Here is an 18490-nt window from a genome sequence, read left to right on the forward strand (position 1 = left end):
TGGCTCAAAGTACAAAGTCTCACTGCTGCTGCTTTGCATCTGACTGATGATGTAATCGATGTGTCAGTTTAAAGCTGCTTTTTTTTTTTTAATCTGTCGGTGACTGGTGAGTGTGTATTGTAACGTACATTCTGGTAAATGGACTTGATTTCTACAGAGCTTTTATTACTTATGAATTAGTTATGAATTTATAAAAAATAAAACCTACACACTTAAAGTACTTTTTTTTTTTTTTTTTTTTTTGCATGATTTTATACAATCTATGGGGAGCAGCCATGTTTGGCGAGGTATGACATCATTTTGTGTAGTGTTTAGATGGGCTCTTAATGTCTGACCAGATGTCTAAGATTTTTTTTTTCTTCAGGTTGTTGTATTGCGTTTGTCCATATTTTCTTTAATGTCGTTTTATTTATTAGTACGGACCAACACATGGATGTGTGAAGATACTTTGGACATGTATGAAACTGTTATTGTGAGCCTATGCTGTGCATCGGAGCCGCCATAGCCGGCAGCCGGCTGCATTGTTAAATGCGAGACGCGACTGAGATCACACTCGGCGACACTAGGGGAAAGAGTCTTGGAGGACATTGAAGCGATTTTGTTGATGTAAATTTGATAGAGAAGTGCACATTGCTGAGTTACGAGCATAGCTGCTCTAACAGTTAAGTAAGGGGGCTTGTAACTGGAGGGTCACTGGTTCGAATCCAACGTGGGCCAATACTGTGGGACATTGAGAAGGTTCCTTAATCCTACCTGCTCCAAGAGCTGCACCATGGTGGCTCACTGCTCTTCAGGGATGGTTAAAAGCAGAGAACACATTTTGTGTATGAACTGTACATACACAAACATACAATAAAGTCTATTCTATTCCAAACCTCTAATATTATTTAGGATCTCTTTAATTTTGCCATGCAAGTCGCTAACCTTCCATTTGAAGAAATTTAGGATTCAGTGTCTGCCCACGGTCACTTGGACACACGGATACTGTAGGTACTTCCTTCGGACCAAATCAGCACCCTCTACATCCAAAGACAACCTCTCTACTACCTGAGCCACTAAAGGAACAATGACTGGTTAAATAGTTAGAAAAGATCTTGTTTTAGGAGATGTTTTTGTTCATGGTTTGGTGGTTCAAGAACCAGCCGCACATGTACATGTCTCAAAGTGTCCTCGGGCAAGAAACTGAACCCTAAACTACTCCCGATGGAGGGATATGGAGTTTGACTCAAAATGACGACCAAGTAAATGTAATTTACAGTTGGCTTGTTTGTGCAGCCAAACAGACGTAGACTCGATTTGTAAAGGGAGGTTTGGGTTTGAAATCAGTTGTGGAGCAAAGTGTTTAAAATCCATGTGTGGTTCGTAGCTAGTCTGCTGTAAATGTTGCCTTGGTGAGTTATGCACTCATAATGATAACGTGCTCACTCCTGACTCCATCCTGTAATCAAGCGGCGTAAGCTCGCATGCAGGTTTCTACATGTTGACTTGTGTAGTTGCATACATAAGTGTATGTGCATTCTTTGGCCTGCACATTGGATAGCAGTTACGTAATGAGCCTAAACACAGTGGGTCCAAAATAGTGCATTATGTTTTTATATGAAGGGCATTTATTTATCAGAATAAAAGTGTTTTCTGTACTCATTTAATGTCTTGACTTTTGAATACTTGTTACTGACCAAAAAGGCAAATATTTCCCCACTTATTGTCTGAAAAGCGTTTAGGTATTATTATAAACTCCTTTTTTAAATGCCACCCACAGTGATATTCTCGTCAAGATAGTTTCATATTTTGACAATATGAAGTTGAAGATTTGAAAATTGTCCTTGGGTTTTACTCATACTGTAGCTTGTAATCGAGAGAGATTTTTGGGCCCCCGAAGCCTTAACGGATGAGAAGTGCCGCTTTAAACTGATGGAAAGCAATGCGATCAAAGTAAGTAGGTGGATCCTTTACTTGCACAAACCTTGACACAAGCTCCTCTGTAGCCTGAGAACTCCATGGATTTCAGCCATGTTTTCATTATTCAGACAAAGACTCCTCTGTCTGGGTGAATCTTGTCTAATCTTGTCATGGTGTGGTGTCACTATGATGATCTTGTTTGGATGATATTCAAGTCATGGATAATAAATGATGTGGTTAAATGGAAAGCACATTGATCTCAGTTGCAAATTTTAAACTTTATTGCTATAAAAACAGAAATTGAGAATTTAATTTTAGAGGTTGACCGATATTTTGACTTTTTTCAAGATCGGCCATCGACCCAAAAATAATAATTTTTTTTACCATCACCAGCCCACCCTAAGGAAGGGTAAGAAACACTTTATTATATGAAGGATATAAAAATGGAGAGCAGTGTTACACCTAAGTGAGGGGGAAGGGAACAGGGAGGATAGACTCAAGGTAGGAAATGGAAAGGTTGCGGAAGAGTTGATTATTTTAAAGTGAAAGTGAGATGTGATGTTGTAGTTGTGCATATGGTGACAAGTGTGAAGCTTAGGTATAATGGTGGTGGCTGTGAACAGAGGGAATGAGTGAATGGTTATACCTAAAACAGGTATTTAGTTTAAACCGACTACTTGCACATTGTATATTGTCATGCTTTACTGTTACTTACATGTCCTGTACTTTTTGTTTCACTTGGTTGTGTACGAGTATATTTAAAGTTCAATAAGTGTTAAGAGTTCTATTGGTCTATTTAATTACACTTCTAATACATACATGTATGTCATATGAGTGTTTCAATTGTCTTTCATAGTCAATGTGCTTTAAAAAAAAGTATATCGCTTCCAAAATCGTCTTTAGATATCGGCCATCGGCTGAAATTTTGAAAAATCCCAGATCGGTCGACCTCTATTTAATTTTGTAATTTCTGTGAGTCTTGAATGCTAAAACTGAGACAATACAGTGAGCAGAGGCTGTTGCTAGGGATGTCATGATACCACTATTCCCAGAGAGAGTGAGTGTTTAGATTCATATACTTGCCGATATGTATATATTGATGCAAATCCAGTTCTCATTGCTCTCTGCCAACATTGATCTTTTCTCCAACTTTATTTGGAACATAAACAGATGTATGGTTACTGCCCTGATGAAGGCCTGTTAGGCAGAAACATGTTGGCATGTTTTTATTGATTATATAGCCCTAATAGAATAATGGCTTTTTAACAACAGTCCCTCTAAGTGCCTCAGATCTTTTCAAAACAATAAACAGATGTATCTCCAAAGTTGCCGACGTTTGTTTTTCTACCACTAAAAGGCTTTGGTAACAGATTATGTTTCCTTCATAGAAGCTACAATTGCATCTGTGGTCTCAGACATGATGCGATACTAATACTTGGGATAACAGAAAGCACCATGTTTGCCATGCAACCAGAAACGTGGCTTTATATGGCCCTTGTAGGGTCTCTGATATTCCTTGATTAAGGAAATGGACAGAAATCCCGCTATTACTTTTCTGAATCACAAATGGCCCGGTATCTGACATGGAATACACCTTCGCCTACAATGTTTTGGGAGAATATTAGTTATTTTCACCATATTTTATCCATAAACTGGTTAAATGTGTAGCAAGTGTTTGGAAGACATACATTTTTTGTGGCACACACTGATTAATGTTGTTCATTTATGATATAAATGAAGTTCAATACAAACAACCTTTGGGGCAGTGTATTGGATGCATATATAAAGCAGACAATTTTTTTGATCAATACAAAGTCAAATAAAAACGCTTGAAACACTTAACGGCCATGCTAAGACTGAAGCCCTTCCTTGTGTGTTGGCGTGTAGGCAGCCAGAAGAGATGGAGAGTGGTCCTTTCAACCGACGATCCTGGGTGACGCAGTCGCTGCGCATCACTGCGAAGGAGCTGTCGCTCGTTGGCGGCCGTGGAAAGAGCAATGCTATCGCAGAACGCTTCTCAAAGTAAGCAATACTGTATTCAAATGTGTTTGACTCTAGGGCTGCTTTCATCAAGTTCAAACCTGTTTTAAAGGAAAGGGACAGAATATGTTTTAGTTATGGTACTTGTTTTTAGCTACTATGGCTGGTACTGGTAAAGACTTAAAGGTCCTATATCATGCTAAATAATTTTTTTTGAGCTTTTAACCTTGTTACAATGTGCATTGGGCTTCCTTCCTGCATCTCTGAGCAATCCTCACTAATCCTGCTTTCTGAGCTGCTGCTCTGCCCTCTTCTAAAAAACCATCAGAAAAACATTAGTGGCGTCACTTAAGTCTGAAACGTCCCCTCCAGGAAGTGCCTGCTGCTTTGACTTGAGTTTGTGACACAATGCGATGCAGCGGTTGAACAAAACAATTGATTATCACCTTAAATGCACTATTCCTGTAGTTAATAGGGTTAAGGAGGAGAAGAAAGTGACTAAGCATCCAGTGAGTGTTTGAAGCACCTGAATTACTCCGCTGCTGCTGCTGGGATAAACACACAGCCCGAAGCACTGAGACGGACTCACAATCATCATAGCCGCTTAAATATCTGTTTTATGCAGTTTTTTGGCTGAAAACAATAACAGGGTGTGGATAGCAAAAAGAAAATTGCTTTGGTGGTCACTGATCTCCCTCGGAAGAGCGAGACATGAAGTCAGCATCTACAAACTATGAATATGCATAAGTAGACCCCAAACCAGCCCGTTTTTAGAACTGCTCAGAAAGTCACTTTTCAGAGGGCTAAAAAATAGCATAATACAGGAGCTTTAAGGTTAAATTAAGAGCTGATTAAATAATCTGATTTCGCCAAAGTCCTTCACTGTTCCGAGGGCTCAGTTATAGAATCAGCCTTTCTAAAAGTATTATAAATATTATGAAATAAGTTCTAGATATAATTACTGCAAACAAGTTTTGTCATGTGTATATATATGTACATTGCTGCAGAAACCAAAACTCTGCCTCTGGCCTCATCAACGTGGGGCACAACAGCAAAATTAATATATTTAGTTAAAAATGAATGGCAAACCATGCTTTGTTTGGTACTCATTAAACCTGATATTGGCATTCTGTTCTAATAGAATAATATAACATAAATCATATGTTAAGAATGGTGACAGGTACTTTAAAAAGTTGGCAGTAGGGAAGGGGTTGGTGTATTGAACGTGTTCTATGTGGTATTTGTTTTTGTCTTTCACAGGTACCAAAGAGCAGCAGAGGAGTCGAGTGCTGAGAGGAAAAAAGGAGTGAGTATATTTTTGTAAGCAAGCGACACCCTACAGATGTATACTAAGTGGTTTTAAATACAACACACACATCATGATCAACATCAATTAAAAGCAGCCCTGGATGACCAACCCTCCTCATTCAGGTGTTTGTTTGAGAGTGTGGGTGTGTGTCCATGTTTATTATCCAACCGGTGGTGAAGCACCTTCAGGACAAGTGTCCAGTGAGCGTGGGAGATGGTTTAAGAGAGAGAGAAGTGGAATGCACTTTAGTTTAGTTGGAGAAAAAAACTTTAACGCTCCAACTGTGATGCGTTCAATGTGCTTTACAAAGGACTCAAACATAGTACTTTGTACTTCATGTTCAATTATTTTTATAAGGGCAAAAGGTTGAACTTTTAATGTTGTCCTTTCTCAGAAAGAGATAACAGATAAAATGACAGCAGATGGGATTTCTTAATGGTGTACAATGGTGTATTTACGTGTTTTTGTTTTTTTTAAATTTTACTGTTTGATTTGCAGATCTTTTACTAATTTGATAACTTGCTATTGGAAGGTTGCACTGATACTTTTTTTTTCATCCTAAATTGTATAAAGAACTGCTGATTTCTATGCAGATTCCCTAAAACAACTTCCTCCTCCCCCCCTTTCCACACGCACACACCATGCACCTAATGTCTTGTACTTGCTGACCCCTTATTGGCTACTTGTCATGATGAGCAGACAGTCAAAGCCCTAATCCTGCTGCTTTGTAATCCCCTTGCAACACTCACTGTAGACAGAGTGGATCCGTCTGTGCAATAAACTGTTAACCAGCCTGGAGTGAATAATCAACTAATATCATGAGGAAATCTAAGGTATGAATGGTTTTATATCTTTGGTTGAACAAAACATGCTTCAGTCTTTCCTCTGGAGACACTGAACAGTAATGTTTACACTCTTGAAGGAATATGATTGTATATTCACCCAATAATAAGTGTTATTTTATTTTGGCCTGAGTTTTTCTAAACATTTTAGTTGTGATACAAGTAGAAATACAGTATGTGCAGGACAAAAGTCCTGAAATGTAGCCCTAAGGTTTGTAAGTTTGAGTCATGTGTAAGCCAAGTTCAACTCAACGCTACTGACCATCTGTTGCTTTGTATGCGCTATCTATGGAAGGGGTGGGGGCTTATTGACATTGTGTGATTCCTCCATTTAATGGGATAAAGAAACGGTTTACAAAGATACATTGTGGGAATATCTTTAGGGTATTCTATAGAAGTGGTTCTCAAATTTTTAACAGTCACCTACCCCTTCAGACATTTAACTTGAACCCCCTACTCCTGCACACTTAAAAAACATAATAATGTAATGTCATATACAATGAAGCCCTACGTTGAAATTTGTCTCTGAATTTTACCTATCCTGTTGAGGAATAATTACCGTATATACTGTAATTAAAATGAATACTAATCTGTAAGGACACAATAACGCATCTTATTTAGCTCGATTTAAAAAGTAATCACCCCAAAACTGTCAATACAACTTTAAGGCGAAGCAATGTTTAGCTAAGTTTGAGACGGTCTTAGATCTGTCACCGCAAGTCTTGTTCTGTATTTTGTTTTCATTTTGTCTAAGCTGAAAATCCACTTTCACACAAGTACGTGGTGGCAAAGGTCATCAAAGTCTCGACAGCATGTTTGGCTAGCACAAAGCAATGTAGCTCTCGTTATATTTGTGCTTTTTTAATGAGATCGTTTCACTGTCCCCACTAGAGGGACTGCTGGTCTATTTCTATTCTAGTTTCCAATGTTGTCCCAGTGTTCTTCATTGTTATTCACGTACCCCCCATGACAATTTGTGTATCACTGGGAGTACCCGTACCCCACTTTGGGAACCTAGGTTCTATAGGAAGTCCGTCTCCTCTGTGTGGTGAGCTTAAAACATGAAGCTCTTGTCCTTAGTTTCTCTTAGATAGCCAAATACCACACAAACAGAACAAGATTTAAATTTAAAACCGAAACATGCTGCTTTTCTGGTTTTGTATTATTTTTCTGTATTTCTGTTTTAGTTTTAACGCAGTAAAACAAAATAACCACACTGTTTATTTGTTATTTTGATTTGGTTTTAAAACTGATTAACCAAATAACGAAGAGTACACGGATTCACCTGAGTGAGAGAAAAATGAAAGGGTAGGACAGGTTGGTGTAATGTTTAGCTACTGTTGTACAGTGGAGTGAAATCTGCTCTAAATTGGCCTTGTGCAATGTATATGTACACTTTTTTTTGGCTAATAGCATGAAGAAAGGTTTGGGTGAGGCAAGGCGTATTTATTTGTTTTGCACATTTCAATGTGCTTTGCATGATTAGAAGTGTAACAGAAAACATTAAACTGAGTTTAGAAACCACAGAATGATTAGAAATCTCTATTTGTCATATGCACTAGAGAAAGAAAAAGTGCCTTTAACTTGGATTTAAACATGTTTACATTGGATGCTGACTTCAGCTCTGCTGGCAGTTTGTTCCACTTCTTTGTAGCTCGAGCTGTTTGATGTTCTTTTGGAGGATTCCTGTCAGACAGGACACAATACATTACAATAGTCCAGTCTGCTAAAGATAGAAACGAGCTTCTCCTGATTTTTCTGAGTCATGAAACTTTTCACTCTGGACATGTTTAGGTGATTTAAGGCCGTTTTTGTGATTGATTTAATCTCACTGCTGAACGTCAGATCTGAGTCAATCTGGGTAAAAGAAATATAATAACTTAGAACTCCGCTCTTCTAAGTACAGTAGGACTTGGATCCAATAGAATGAGAATGGACACCTTTCAGTCTTCAACCTTATCTCATTTAGCACTTTGAGAATTCCATGATCTGTCATTGTCACACATTTTGAAGAATTTGCAATTCACATTTCTACTCACTAGGTCGTGCTGCCGACTGACTGAAAAATCTATAGACGTGTCACTCCTACGTATAAGTGGCCTCCTCAATTTTAAAATGAAAAAAGCAGTGACTTTTATTCCAGAAAATACGGTAATGTAAATGACTCGTCTTTTCAGTTTTTGGAAATCTATCCTAAAATGAGGTTCACTCTGACACAGTGAACAAAAAGTTAACATTCCCTTAACATCTCGTTTCCTGCCCAGTTTCTTGGTTCTTCAGCCCCTTTCTCTGTTTTTCTCACTCTGTCGCTCTCTCTCTCTCTCTCTCTCTCTCTCTCTCTGTATGTTTTTGTCTGTCTCTCTCTCTCTCTCTCTCTCTCTCGCCCCCCCTCTTTGTTTCTCTCTTGCACTGGTTAAAGGGTTGGACGAGCTCTTGCACTCATGTTTTCTGCGCCGGCTCTCACTCCTCACACTGACTGGTTGGACATTATCTCATGGACTCTCTTTACATGGTAACATGTTGGCGCTTACATCTAATGTGACTTCTTTATCACACTGACAATGATTTATCTCTTTGCGTTCCACTTCAAAAATGGTGAAAGTGGGAAACAAACTTGTCCCTGTTCGGTTCTTTTCATCCATGTTAGAATTGTCTTACAATGGCTGCAATTGTTCCCGTTTGAGTCTGTCATTGCATATTTGATCTGTAAAACGTTTTATTCCTCCCCTTTTGTTTTAGTCTATATTAATGGTAAAATGGTAAATGCATGTTCCTTATTTTTTGTGAATGTAAGAAAAACAAATGAGAAGTAGTGATGATGTTGTTTTTACCTTAAACTGAAAATACAGATTATTTTTAGTTTTTGTCCAAATTGGCATAACATTTTATAAATATATATATTTTGGATTGATTTGAATTATTTTATCGTTACTCATAAATGTCAGTAAAGAGGAATACTACATTGAAAGTGGGATGTGGTGTTCCTTTTTATTCATAGCTAAGGAAGTCCCTGGTTGCTATGGAGTGCCTACTTCCTGCTTTTTTACATTGTTTTTGGTCCTTGCCCTTTGAGCACTTACAAAACACCTTTAAATGTTTGTATTTTAAAATGTGAAATCATCGTGCAGAAGGGATTATCACTGAAAATGTTATATTCCATCTTGACCAGACATGGTCATCTTTTGGGGCCACAAAAATGTGACGGTTCATTAATGCAGCAAAGAACAAGCGTTTCTATTGTTATGTTTTTTTTTCCCGTCCTGTATATTTGTGTTCTAATTTTCTTTTTCTTTCATTTTGTCTATTTTTGTCATTTTGTGTGTTTTTTTGCTATTTTATGTGTTTTAGTTGTCATTTTGGTTTTGTTGTAGTTTGTGCGTTTTTGCTGTTATATTTTGTATTTTTGTCATTTTTTGTATTGTGTTGGGTTTAATATTCTCTCCTACTAATTAGAGTCATTGAGGGATTTGTTTTGGGGGCCATTGTACAGAAGAAAATCCATCGCCTGGATGTTTGACCCAATCAGTGAGGAGGGGCTCAAAGGAGGCGTTCCTTTATCCTGCTGTGCAGACCTGATTTAAATGCTGTGTCCAGGACCTCCTGTGTGCATTTTCATATTTAATTATTTATCCCTGAATGGCTTGTGCAGGTAAATAAGCCAGTCACACAGCAGTGGCAGGAAATCAATTTATTTTGGTATGAGTGTAAAATACAATCGTTGTAAGATTTTGTTTTCCCGTAAATCAAGTTGACGAAATATAACAACTTAATGCTGCAATACAGACACTAATCATGGCTGTCCAAACTTGGTCCTAGAGGGCCACAATCGTGCAGTCCCCGTTTTAACACACTTTCTCATGAAGTGTCATGTGTGTTTGCAGCCAACAACCTCTCCTTACAGTCAGTTGTGGTTTATAAGGGAACAATCTAAAACATGTGGGTTTATGACAGTTCATATTTCTTCTATGGTTTTCGATTTCAGTAGCGCAGTGGTTAGTTACCACTATTTCACCGCAGTCAATCACAATCTGGTTCTCGTTTTCATCTCCATTTCAGCCTTGTGGGCTTTTTTTAATTCAATGTGTAGAAATGATTGCCCTCGGCCTGGGAATCACTATATCTGCCCATTCGGTGATCCCTACCAAACACTAAATGTAGATAAGATGAGGAGATGAGCATTTCCGTTCTTTCGTTACACACGTGACAACAATGTCGCTCAAATGTTTTTGTTCTTATATGTTGTCGTCCTAATTCTTGGTTATTCATCATTGCTTTGTCATCTTTTTTTCTGTTTAACAGTCACATGAGCTTTCCAGTGCCTCGCTTCGATCAGGCAACCTGAGTGCCCTGAAGAAACGCTGGGAACAAGCTGGAAAACTCGAGAAAGACAAGTCCACCACGGTGGCACCTTCAAGCCAACGTTTCAGGCCCCCCTCTGTGACAAAGTTTCCCCCCATCAGTGAGAACTGTCCTCCAGCAAAAAGCCAAGATCTGCCAACAGATCAGGGAGATGAGAAGACTAGCAGTCGTGTCCTGAAGGCCTTGGATGCAGCAGCAGCTCTACAGACTAAAGAGCCAACAGGGATCGACCAGGATGAAAACAAGAGACCGGAAAAGCTCGAAGAGCAAGTTCCAACCAGCCCTGTGGCCTCCTATGAAAAGCCCAGACAGCCACTGAACAACTTGAAGATGAAGTTTGAGAAGGGAGAAGACCCTGTGATGAAGGTATTCATTTATCCCTGGTGTGTGAATGCATGAAGGGACACATTACGACACGTTACTGCAGTGTTAGCCCAGTGTTTCAGGTGTTTGCAGCCAGGGTCATCAATCAGAGAGAAAACACCATAACTATAATAAATATGATAGAAAATGTGCGTACGTCCTACATGTTCATGACTAATATCATTATTAAACAGTGTATCGGTGTGGACACCTAATCCCCTAACCCAGGAGCCATTTACTTGCTTCCTGTGGCACATCAGTGATTGTGCACCGCTTTGATTTCTGTTTATTCAGTTTACACATCCTCAACAACAATTAGACTAAACACAGTTCTCTGCACAATAAGTTTAGAGTAGTCATCAGCCTGGGGCCAAAATGTGTACCGTGTCTTGTGCTTGTCTGCATTCCAAGCGCACTCTGAAGTCTGCGAGTTACTGTGTTCACTGTTTTTCTACTGTGTACATTTAGTTCACTCAACAATAGAAGTTGTTTAAGTACTTTTCACTTAAAGCTTCTGGACACAGATGCTTTTTATCAAATAAATCCATAGTGTAGTCGACCATCTGCTCGACACGAAGATGTAAAAGGTTGAAATTGTCACCATAAACATTCCATTTGTTAATGTTTTTGCATTGCAGGATGTGAAGTTGTGGGGACAGGTGTGTGGAAGTGTTTTTACTTAATTCTGATATCACAGGGAATACAGGAACGAACTAGCACTAAAATGGTGTCAAGTGAGTCACTTTTTTTTTAAAAACTTTTCCAAACATGTCAAGTGTTTACAGTCGAGGAGAAACAAACTTTCTAGTGGCAATTTTGACCTTTTTCTTTATTTTTGGAGTAAGCGATTCATTGATCTATGAGGCCTACACTATGATTTAATCCAATAAAAAATGATTGTGGGTAGCACCTAGGGCTTGGCGATGTGCACCAAAACTCATATCTCAATATATTTTCTCAAAATGGCGATATACAATATAATTTTGTTATTTTTACAGTCTGAAGTCAAAGCGAAGACTCCCTCCCTATAATCTTGCGGTCATTTCATGACCACCTTTTGCTTTCTGTTTTTTGCTGTGTACTCTGTGCACTCCCTACTGTACGAGTCTTATCATATCTGGATCGAGGCTCCATCCTCCCCCGCCTCTCTCAGGCCTCATCTCTGAGAACAAACGCTCCACTCTTCACCTGCTCTAACAAAGGAATGCACCCACATTCCTGACCCTGGGCTGTCTCATTCCTCACAAGATCACCTCGCAGGTCCTTATCTCACTTTTCATTAGCTCCTACGTGTGCTTTGGCATTTTCCCAGTGTGTGGAAAGAGGCCAGTTTTACAGCCGCTGCTGTCGTGATGAAGAAACTGTCCCAAACAGAGCGTCAATGCCATCTTAAGGCCTCCAATTTTCCGAGAGAATGGAAAACGAACAGACAAAACAGAATTAGAGTTTTGAAATATATCTCTTTAAAATCAGGTTCAACATGACACGGAAATGCCTCACGTCCATGTTTTGGGACAATATTACACATTTACACTGTATTTTTTACCCCAAAAAAAAAAACGGTCTAGGAAGTGTCAAATTTTTATACAAAAGTGTCAAATTCCTGTCATTGCTCTCCCACGTGCTCCATGTTGAATACCAAAATGTACAAAACCCTTGTTTAGATAGGGTGGTCCACCATTTTTGCGCTCATTTTAATTTGCAAAGGAATCTTAATAATTCACCTTAAACATGTGAACAAACAGCACATGGATTTTAGTGCTTTTTATTTGGGGTCTTAGTAAATCACACTCCGTGTGTAAAAATGAATTGTTGGGTAAAAAGTACTGGTATTTCCTAATAGATGAACAGTTTATTTGTATCACAGGATCGGTGTGTTTTTACTTTAATACAGAAGTCAAAGATCAGATCATTTTTTCTTCCACTTATATTATTCTTGGTCTGCCTGTCATACACAGAGCGGCAGGACGATGCTGCGCAGCACGTCATCAGAGGACACGGACTATAATACCAGTAAGATCTTCTGATTCTGTGTCGTCTTTGTTGTTGTAGTGCAGTGATTTATGTTTTTTTCCTCTGCTTCAGGCCCTCCTGTGTCTGACAGAGCTCTGGACTCTTCATCACTGAGGGACAAGTTGGCCAAGTACCAAACGGCTGTTTCCAAACGAGAAACCCCCTGCACTGTGAGTCCAAGCATTAACAATTGTCATTGCAGCGCAAATATATTAGATGTGCTGATAGAAATAATTAATACCATGAAGAGTTTATATTTTCCCTGAGATTTTGCTGTTTTTAGTTGAAATGGGAAACTCTACCCCTAAATTTGAGCTGAAAAGTTGTAAATTCGTGAGATTTTTGTGGTCAGGAATGCAAGACAACTATCTGATCATTTGCGTAGGCCTATAATATCCATAAATAACATCTGGAGTCTGCAAATGTTAACCTATCATTTCATCATGTCGTACTGCTTTTATTTAATGGTAAATTTAAGACTCGGTATGTCTAACATCTTCTGAAGCATTCACACCAACCACAATGTTTGGCTTTCTACAGCTTTAAATGCACATTATGTCAGAGATGGGCCACTGGCGCTGTGATCCTTAGTCTAATTTTATGTGGCCTGTAAAGTTAAGGCAAAACATGACTCCAAAAACACACAAAATTACTAAAACTACACAAAACGACAATAAACATACACAGGACAACTACAAAAATATACAAAACACCATGAACGCACTAAAAAAAAAAAACAACTTAACTTATGAAGGACTAGTCCATCACTTCCACCTTGTTCAGCAAAAGTCAGAAGAAGGTTTAGAATGAAGGAAAAATATTTGGGTTGTCAGACTTTAAGCCTCTATAAATGAAATGGGAGTCATTTCTGCCAGTATGGTAATGGTGGGAAGAATAATACATATTATCACCATTATTTACACAATTCATTTTCAGACATACCAAGTCTTGTGGAATTATTAGCATTTCCCTGAAGCCTGCAATTGATTTAAAGCTTCCTGTAAGGGATGTGTGAACAGTTTTCATACCACTCTAAAGACTCATTTTCAGAAAAAGCAGCAGATCTAGGATATTTTGTGGTGTTTTTGGAGAGTTTTGGCATTGAAAATGTGTTGTTAATCTACAGTGAGCAGCGGGTCCTAAAGCACACACAGGCAGCCCAGTCCTTGCTTAAAGTAGATTATTCAATAATGGGCTTTGTTGAGACATTCAGAATGAACAAGCCACTTCAACCCTGCCGCGCCATCTAAAAGCATGAAGATAAAGCTCCACAAATTATTAAATTATTGATCTAATTAATAGTGAGTAAATTATTAATCCTCATAGGCTTTTCAGTTATAGGCTAAAAATACCATTCTATCTTTGGGCCCATCCCTAGCTGCCTGGAAAACAATATTTAGTGTTTGGATTTGCCAACTTGGGATATCTGAATTTTAGATCCATCATGCTGTCACGCCGCATACGAGGTAGTCTAATTAACTGTTGTGTATGAATGAAAGGTGATCAATGTCTTGGAAGTATATAGTATACATTATTGACTAACTTGCGTATTTCATTGTTGTCTATTTTCAGGGATTGACCTCCGAGGCCTCTGCAGCTGTAAATGGACAACACACACCCGAGTGCAACGGTCTGTCCCAATCCATCCTTTACTGACACTGTTATTTATAAGAGTAATAATAATAATAATAGCTAGAACTGCAAGCAGTTATGAAAGGGGGCCAAGCCTTCCCGCACGGCTCGGGGCCCCCATGGTTTTGTGGAGCCCATAGAAGTACGTCACAAAGGATGGCGGGCTTGGGGCGAATGTTGGGACGCAGGCCAGGGGTGTAGGGGTGGAGCCGGTCTGTGAGGAAGGAGGGAGCCTGATTATGAAGGGCTTCATGGGTGAGGAGGAGGAGTTTGAATTGGATGTGCTGAGGAACTGGGAGCCAGTGGAGGATGGAAACGAGAGATGTTTTTGAGGTGGAAAAAAGTGGTTTTCATGTTTTATTTGTGGCGGTCCAAGGAGAGGTTATCATCAAAGGTTACTGCAGTGAGAGGCGGGACACAGGGTTTAGTTATCAAAGGTGAGGTGAAAGTCTGAGGCTGTGTGGGTGAGGGAGTTTGGACCAATGAGGAGCATGTCGGATTTGTCACTGTTGAGAATGAGGACGTTTTCTTGCAGCCATGTTTTGATATCAGAGAGATCGTTTGACAGAGAGAAGTGGGTTTTAGGGGTGATAGCTTTGGTGGAGATGTATTTATGATCAACTCCATTTATTATCCAGTCATGGGACCATTGTCTAATGTTTGATAAAGTTAGCATGTGCTTCAGAAGTCAATGTTTAGTTAAAAAGATTCAATTTGCCTTGACGTGATTGCTGTTTGTGTAATGAAACCAAGTTTGCTCAGTGATTGAGCTGCCAAGGAGCTGATTGTGTGTGTGTTTCAGGACAGAACAGCGAGCAGCCCAAAGCATCCCGGGTAAGTCAACCTGAGGATCAGTACCTGAAAAACAAAGCAGATTTCTGGCGTCTGTAATGCTAACACTTGATTGGTCCTTCCAGAGGTTCGGCCCTCCTGTGAAGGAGACGTGCGTCGCTTGTCTGAAGACGGTTTACCCTTTGGAGAGACTCGTTGCTCATCAGCACGTCTACCACAAAAGCTGCTTCCGCTGCGTTCACTGCAGCACCAAACTCAGGCATGTCTGTGGACAGCTCTGTAAAGCAGGGGTCACCAACATGGTGCCTGTGGGACCATAAGAGGTGCCCTCAGGCCTCAACCAATGAGCTTTGTCTAAAATCTGATTGACTTGTCTGCTTTAAACTCTTAGAGATAAGTACAGGTGACAGATGTAGTCAGAGCTATAATACTGTACATGCTGTACTTGATAACTATCTTTAAATGTTTATTTTCACATTGAGGAAAAAGTGTTGCAGATCTGAAATCTTGCAAAATTGCGCAAATTTTACATGTTTTACGATTAGTTAAAGTGGTCAGTGGCTGATTACTAGGAACATAAAGATTTCCTATGAAATGTAATGAAAATGAAACTATTGCATAAATTAAGAAAACAACCTTTTTAAGTGACTGCTATTTTTCCTCATTATCTTACCCTTTAATTAAAAGTGAAACCATAAAAATGTAGTATTTAAGAAGTTTATATCAAACCGGGAGCCCTTCGGGTTATTGAATAAATTTGAAGTCGCTCACAGTTTCAGAAAAGTTCGTGACTGCTGCTGTAAATCATCCATCACACCTGCTGAAGTCCTAATATTAATGTTCCCTCTCTGCTTCTAGTCTTGGGAACTACGCCTCTCTGCATGGCAACATCTACTGCAAGCCTCATTTCAACCAGCTGTTCAAATCCAAAGGCAACTATGATGAAGGCTTTGGTCACCGGCCCCATAAGGAGCTGTGGGAGTCGCACGCTGCCACTGGGGAGGAAAGTGAGGATGCTGGGAAGGGAAGTGAACAAGAGAAACCAGCAAAGGAGACCCGTCCAGCAGTTAGTCTGTCAAACGAAGAGCCGGTCACTCCTGTGGAGACGTCGCCGATTATGAAAGTAACCGATCTGACCGCCATGCTGGAGACCAGGGCCAGCTCTGCACAGAAGTCTGCGTGTGCAGAGAAAGCAGCCGAAACACAAAGGCTGAGGATCGCTTGGCCTCCCCCGGGTGGAGAGGTGCAAGCTAGGGCGCCGCCGATGCTCAGTCCGGTCGATGAAGGGGTGACGTCGAGCCGACCCCGGAGAGGGAAGTGGCCCCCAGAGCCCGATGCTCCGCCATCCTTCCAGAGCAGCGAACGAGCAGAGCTGACGAGCCTGAGGAGGAGCTCCTCCCTCAAAGAGCGCATCCGACCTTTCACCGCCTCATCTAAGACCAGCACCAACACCAACCCTGGCCCCCAGGAGCCCCGCCGCCCACTTAAGGCACTGCTGGAATGGAGAGCATCGTTTGAGGAAAAACAAGCACCTGAAGAGAATAAGCCAAAGATGTCTGCGACGCAGAGTGGAGACGGAGCGCAGAGTGAGCAAAGGAACGACAGCAGACGCACAGCAGCAGAGAAAAGAGCTAAAGAGGAGGAGGAGGGCTCCCTGAAAAGTCTCTCTCCTGATGTTTCAGCTTCACCTTCTCCCCCCTCACAACGCAAGCATAACCGCACCTCTCAGGACGTGGGCTTCTGGGAGGAAGACAAGGAGGGAAGTGATGTGGAGGAGCTGAGCGCAGAGGACATAATCAAGAGGAACCGCTACTACGAGGAGGACGAGGACTGAGTTGCACAGCGTGTCAGTTTTAACCCTGTCCTCTAAAGGTACATCAAATATTTAGCCTGATTTTATTCCTATTCTACAGATGGATGTGTGTCTGTGTGTAGCTGCTCTTAGCTTGCAAAAACTGCCTTTAATTTTTCAAACTCTAAATGTTTTGTGATTTTTCTTTTTGTACATTTTAACTTGAAATACCAGTTTTCAGTTTTATATAACTAATAAAAATATTTTAAAGAGGGAGGGAGTTAAAATATTGTTAATTATTGTTTCCACATCTAACAAACGCTGTGTCTAAAACCTGCTGAGTTAATTCTCCATCTTCCTGCAAACTTGTAGTTCTGTCACGATACATGTTTCACTTTGATTGTACTTTTCTTAATATTTGCCTGTAACTTGATTTAGGTTATTTTATAGTCACTTTCTAATGAGAGAAAAAACAAGCCCATTGACTTTGTAGGATAATGTAAACCAGCTCATTGTAATTGATCAAATGAACACGCACTGTAAGGTGAATCTTCTCTTGGGGCCTTCAATTCTAAATGTAATGCACTCTTATTGTATGTAAACACTTGTATTTTATCACGGAAAAGATGCTTGCACATGTTTGATCAGTTTGTCATTGATGCATAATTAAAACACAGCAACAAGAAATCCTAATGCTTGCTCAAAGCCGATTCTGCCTTATTATTTATTACTATTTGACGTACCATCGGCTGCCTGTGTGCAGTTCTGTGATCATGTTACTGTTGGTTTCTTCAAGCTCAAAGGGAGTTTTTCCCCTTCAATGTCGCTGATTCTTGATCATGTAGAATCTTTTATATTTTCACAGCTTCAATCTTAGTGATGAGTGTCATGAGATTTTATATGCCTCATAAATAAAGTTGACATAGAAATTGAATATACATTTGACAAGTTCCTACACTGACGTACTGGGAGTGTGTGAACATAAAATAAGGGGAAAATCTTTTTACTTTTATTGCCATGTATGTTTTCAAGTACGGTGAATGCTTTGGTGGCATGGAAAAAACCCCACAGAAATATCAATATGAATATTAGGATGGGAAAAAAAATTAAATTATTTTTAAATCTTACAGAGGACTATGATGTAACTAAAAAAGGTCAGACCATAAATTTAAGTAGCTTTAGAGTAATTTTATCTTTTAAAACAGCAGTCGTGGACAGTCAGTCACACCACATGATATTTTGACACTTTTTATAACAGAATAAATTACAGAAGTAATTTAGTAAAATTTAAAAAAAAAAAAAAAAAAAAAATCAAAGTGAGCACATACATATTGAGTTACTACAGATGTATCTTTTTGAGTTTAAACCTGTTTTTCACTAAAAGAAATGCAGTTGGACAGAATATTTAGATGTTAGGTCATAGACCTACATATGTTTTTGTCCGAAATCAACATCTTTAAATGTTTATTTTCTTTGTAACTTTGTGACAAATGTTTTTAAGTGTCTCAG

At 39.5% G+C, this 18490-nt stretch overlaps 1 protein-coding gene across 2 annotated transcripts in view; it reads left to right on the plus strand.

The window, feature by feature from the left end:
* Window positions 1–17668, plus strand: part of LOC114463626 (LIM domain and actin-binding protein 1-like) — a 20173-nt gene extending 2505 nt beyond the window's left edge. The window contains exons 2-10 of one of the 2 annotated variants that reach the window (XM_028447293.1): window positions 3787–3921; window positions 5140–5185; window positions 10330–10755; window positions 12711–12765; window positions 12838–12935; window positions 14338–14395; window positions 15200–15231; window positions 15315–15448; window positions 16048–17668. In XM_028447293.1, the coding sequence (XP_028303094.1) occupies window positions 3800–3921; window positions 5140–5185; window positions 10330–10755; window positions 12711–12765; window positions 12838–12935; window positions 14338–14395; window positions 15200–15231; window positions 15315–15448; window positions 16048–17023 (1947 nt within the window). In that variant the 5' untranslated portion in view covers window positions 3787–3799 and the 3' untranslated portion in view covers window positions 17024–17668. Of the gene's footprint in view, window positions 1–3786; window positions 3922–5139; window positions 5186–7856; window positions 8543–10329; window positions 10756–12710; window positions 12766–12837; window positions 12936–14337; window positions 14396–15199; window positions 15232–15314; window positions 15449–16047 lie in introns of those variants that run through there. The other variant, XM_028447294.1, reaches the window with a different exon arrangement.
* The last annotated feature ends 822 nt before the right edge of the window (window positions 17669–18490 follow it).

The sequence above is a fragment of the Gouania willdenowi genome, chromosome 5, assembly GCF_900634775.1.
Source record: "Gouania willdenowi chromosome 5, fGouWil2.1, whole genome shotgun sequence".
Taxonomy (NCBI): Eukaryota; Metazoa; Chordata; class Actinopteri; order Blenniiformes; family Gobiesocidae; genus Gouania; species Gouania willdenowi.